The sequence below is a fragment of the Lonchura striata genome, chromosome 2, assembly GCF_050655825.1.
Source record: "Lonchura striata isolate lonStrDom1 chromosome 2, ASM5065582v1, whole genome shotgun sequence".
Taxonomy (NCBI): domain Eukaryota; kingdom Metazoa; phylum Chordata; class Aves; order Passeriformes; family Estrildidae; genus Lonchura; species Lonchura striata.
Window position 1 is genome coordinate 70,142,062 of NC_140704.1, and position 4,554 is coordinate 70,146,615.

Below are 4,554 nucleotides of genomic sequence, written 5' to 3' on the forward strand. Positions count from 1 at the left end.
GCCCAAAACACCCCAAGAAAAAAATTAGCAAACTTGGACGGGCGGCTCGCGGCGCTGCTTTTGCAGAAACTCTAGTCTGACCGCGCGCGGCCCCGCCGCTCCTGCTCCTGCTGCCGCCGCCGCTGCTACCTCGAGGGGAGAGGACCGCGCCGCCGGGGACGAGGCGCCGGTGTGGAAGTACAAGTGGTGCGGGGAGCGGGGGCGCGGCCGCGGGGGGCTGCGCCGTCCCGGTGCCGCTGTGAGAAGTTGCGTGCCCTGCCCCGCGCCGGAGCGGCGCTGAGCCCCGGCGAGCCCCCCGCCGCCGCCGCCGCGATGGTGCAGCAGACCAACACGGCGGAGAACACGGAGGCGCTGCTGGCCGCCGAGACCTCCGACTCTGGGGCCGGCATCGAGCTGGGCATCGCCTCCTCTCCGACGCCGGGTTCCACCGCCTCCACGGGGGGTAAGGCGGATGACCCGAGCTGGTGCAAGACACCCAGCGGGCACATAAAGCGGCCCATGAATGCCTTCATGGTATGGTCACAGATCGAGCGGCGAAAGATCATGGAGCAGTCCCCCGACATGCACAACGCCGAGATCTCCAAGCGCCTGGGCAAGCGCTGGAAGCTGCTCAAGGACAGCGACAAGATCCCCTTCATCCGGGAGGCGGAGCGGCTGCGCCTCAAGCACATGGCGGACTACCCTGACTACAAGTACCGGCCCAGGAAGAAGGTGAAGTCGGGCAACAGCTCCGCCAAGCCCGGCGACAAGGCGGACAAGGGCGGCGGGGGCGGCGCCGGCGGGGGCAGCGCGGGCGGCGGCTCCGGCGGCCCTGCGGCCTCCGCCAAGCCCGCCCCGAAGAAGGGCGGCGGCGGCGGCTCCAAGCCCTCCCCCGCGGGCGGCGGCGCGGCCGCGGGCGGCAAGCCCCACGGCAAAGCGGCGGGGGGCAAGGCCGCCCCGTTCCCCGGGGAGCCGTCGGCCGCGCTGCTGCCGCCCGAGCACCAGGCGCTCTACAAGCCCCGGGGGGCGGCGAGCGCGCCCTCGGGACCCGGCAAGCCGCTCGCCGAGAAGAAGCTGAAGCGGGTCTATATCTTCGGGAGCGGGCAGGCGGCGGCTGCCTCCGCCTCCCCCGGCGGCGCCGTGCCCGGCAGCCCCACGCTGAGCAGCTCGGCGGAGGCCGGCGACCCCTTGAGCCTCTACGAGGAGGGGGGCGGCAGCGCGGGCCGGCCCGACGGGGACTGCGGCGGCGTCGCCTGCCCGTCGCCCTCCGGCTCCGGCTCGCCCTCGGATCACCGCAGCTACACCAGCTTGCGCTCCTCCTCCCCGGCCCCCTCGACGGCGCATTCCTCCTCCGCGTCCTCCCACTCCTCCTCCTCTTCCTCCTCCGGCTCCTCTTCGTCGGACGACGAGTTTGAGGACGACCTCTTGGACCTGAACCCCAGCCCCGGCTTTGAAAGCATGTCCCTGGGCAGCTTCAGCTCCTCGGTGCTCGACCGGGACCTGGATTTTAACTTCGAGCCCGGCTCGGGCTCGCACTTTGAGTTCCCGGACTATTGCACGCCGGAGGTAAGTGAGATGATCTCGGGGGACTGGCTGGAGTCCAGCATTTCCAACCTGGTCTTCACTTACTGAGGCGAGATTCGGCCCCTGCAGGAGGAGGCACCGCCGCGCGTGGCTGTCGGCAGGACTCGCCCACCCCGCCGGGCGCTTTTGTGTCTTTCTCTGTTTTGTTTGGTGTTTGTGTTTTAGGGTTTTTTTTGGTGGGGGGAGGAAGTGTTTTGCTTGTTTCTGAGAAGGGACTGTTGAAAGACTGCTTCTTGAGCTTGGGAAAGGAGCGGGATCGCCCTCTCCTTGCGGAAAAGCCAGCAGTCCCCTTCCTCCGGCTGCAGACGGACCCGCACACACCCCCTTCGGGAGAGGAGCCTGACGGTGCTTTTTGAGAGACTGGCCCGAGGGAGACGCTGTCCTTTTCCCTTTTTTATTTCCTGAAAAGAGAGACAGAGAAAGGGGGAGGAAGGGGAAACCACACACACCTCTGGGTTCTTTGTTATTGCCCATTTTATACGAATAAAGAGGGGGGACGATGCGTTGTGCTGAGCCGCACACTGGGCGTCTTGAGCACTCGCCCTTTCCAATGAATTGAAAGAGCGATCAGAACTGCTTGGGGAAAAAAAAAAAAAAAAAGAACAGAAAATCCACTCAAATCCTTTGCAAGGTTTACATTTGCGAGGGGAAATCCTGTCCCGGTTTCTTCTGCGGTGAGAAGAGGCAACAATGCTGGGAGGAGGAGGAGGTGGATGGAGCTGGACTGAGATCCTAGTTAAGCGGAGAAGAGCCAGACTTACACTTGAGAGCTGTCTTGGAAGTACGGTGGGGGTAAATAATAATAAACCGAAATGGATTTGCACGTACAGATAAGGTGGCATCAGCGGTTTCCTCAGTCACCTCATGTAATATGTAGAGAGAGAGAGAAATAAGGCTGAAACTTCAAGAACACTGAAAACTTCTTTTGAAACAGAGACCGAATGGAAACAGTTTCTGTCATGACGTGGTACAGGGGAAACTGAGGGCGATGGCTTTTGCAAAAAAAAAAAAGAAAAAAAAAACAAACCCGAAAATACAAAAAAAAAAGTAGTTTTTTTCTTCTTACTCAGAATCGTGATGGTGTTGGATTATTTCACTGGTGGGGTTTAATATAGCATGTTATACTGTCTATCTTTTTCAAGATTCCTGTAAGACTGTTGAACAGTTTAAAAAAAACAAAACTAGTGTTAGGATAATATAAAAGCAGATAGATGGCGCTATGTTTGATTCCTACAAAAATATCACCAGCTTTTTTTCATTCTTAACTCTTTAAAGGATTCAAACGCAACTCAAATCTGTGCTGGACTTTAAAAAAAAAATGAAAATTCAGGACCAAATTTTTTCTCAGAGTATGTATGTGTTTGTTCCTTATAGCTGTAAATGAAAAGACTGTTTTTTCTCACCGATGCTTCATCCTCGTATTGTTTTTTTTTTTTCCTTGTAAATGTAATCGGATGCCATTTTATAAGTGGACGTATTTATACTGGCCAAACATTTTTGACTTTGTATTTCTTTGTCCTTTTTTGGTAGTTCTCGTTGTTACCCGCACCATTTTTATGTCTCCTTCACTGAAGGGCTAGAGTTTTAACTTTTAATTTTTTATATTTAAATGTAGACTTTTGACACTTTTAAAAACAAAAAGAGAAGAGAGATGAAAACGTTTGATTATTTTCTCAGTGTATTTTTGTAAAAAATATATAAAGGGGGTGTAAATCGGTGTAAATCGCTGTTTGGATTTCCTGATTTTAACAACAGGGCCGCTGGTTAGTATCTCACACGCGTGTGCGCGCTCACTCACACTCTCACACACCCACGAATCAGCCCCTATTTTGTCCATGTTTACACTCCAATCTGCAGGCATCTTAAAGTGACAGCATCCCTCACCGCCCCCTCGCTGCCCGCTCCGCAGCCCCCGCCTCTCTGCGGAGGGGCGGATGGGGGCCCGGGGGAAGGGATTTACACTGTATGCTACCGTTTTGGGGAGCCACCTGCCCCCGGATGAAGTGAAGCAACTGGTGCATTTACACAGAAGGGATCCTGTACCTTTAATTTGTAAACCACATCTTTTGCACTTTTTTTCTAAGCAAAAACGTGCCGTTTAAACCACTGGATCTATCGAAATGCCGGTTTGAGTTCGCGACACTATGTACTGCGTTTTTCATTCTTGTATTTGACTATTTAATCCTTTCTATTTGTCGCTAAATATAATTGTTTTAGTCTCTTATGGCATGATGATAGCATATGTATTCAGGTTTATAGCTGTTGTGTTTAAGATGAAGAAAGTGAAAACATCTTTGTACATTTAAGTCTGTATTATAATAAGCAAAAAAGAAGATTGTGTGTTTATGTATGTTAATATAACATGACAGGCACTAGGACGTCTGCCTAATGAGGTGGTTCCGTTAAGGGTTTAACTTTTTTGTTCTTTTTTTTTTTGTTCTTTTTTTTGGTCATCCATCCTGTGCAATATGCTGTGTAGATTTTTTTTTTTTTTTTTTTTTTTTGTCTACGGTCACCCACAACACAACGTGGGAAAGGGAAAAAAAAGAAAAAAAATCATGCCAGCTAACCATGTCAAGTTCACTGCCTGTCAGATTGTTGATATACCTTCTGTAAATAACCTCTTTTTTGTTTTGTTTGTTTTTATTTTCCTTTTTTTTTTTTTTTCTTCGGGAAGGAAATAAAATCAGCTGGAACTGAACCCTAACACTGGGCTGCTCTTGTCATCATTGCTACACCCCCAGCCCCCTCGGGGCAGGTGTGTTTTGTCCCTCCGGACGGCGGCGGCCGCCCCGCCGGGAGGGGCCGGGGCGGGAGGAAGGGGCGGCCGCGTTGCCGGTCCGCCCACCCCGGAGCGGGGCCGGGGCACGGCCGGGGAGCGGCGGGGAGCGCCGGTGAGGGCTGCGGGGCAAGGGGGTCCCGATCTCCCCTCGCCCTGGCGGACCGCGGGTTGAGATTGTTTTCCCTTTAAGGAGAGTCCCCCTCCCCTGA

General features: G+C 53.9%; 1 protein-coding gene across 1 annotated transcript; it reads left to right on the forward strand.

The window, feature by feature from the left end:
* Positions 1–307: 307 nt before the first annotated feature.
* SOX4 (SRY-box transcription factor 4) lies at positions 308–4,270 on the forward strand. Its single transcript, XM_021553385.4, has one exon. The coding sequence runs from the start codon at positions 313–315 to the stop codon at positions 1,609–1,611; it is 1,299 nt and encodes a 432-aa protein (XP_021409060.1). The 5' UTR covers positions 308–312; the 3' UTR covers positions 1,612–4,270.
* Positions 4,271–4,554: the final 284 nt, after the last annotated feature.

What these genes read in the sequence shown, in the direction of transcription:
- SOX4 (XM_021553385.4), top strand. Translation starts at nt 313, where the DNA reads ATGGTGCAGCAGACCAACACGGCGGAGAACACGGAGGCGCTGCTGGCC.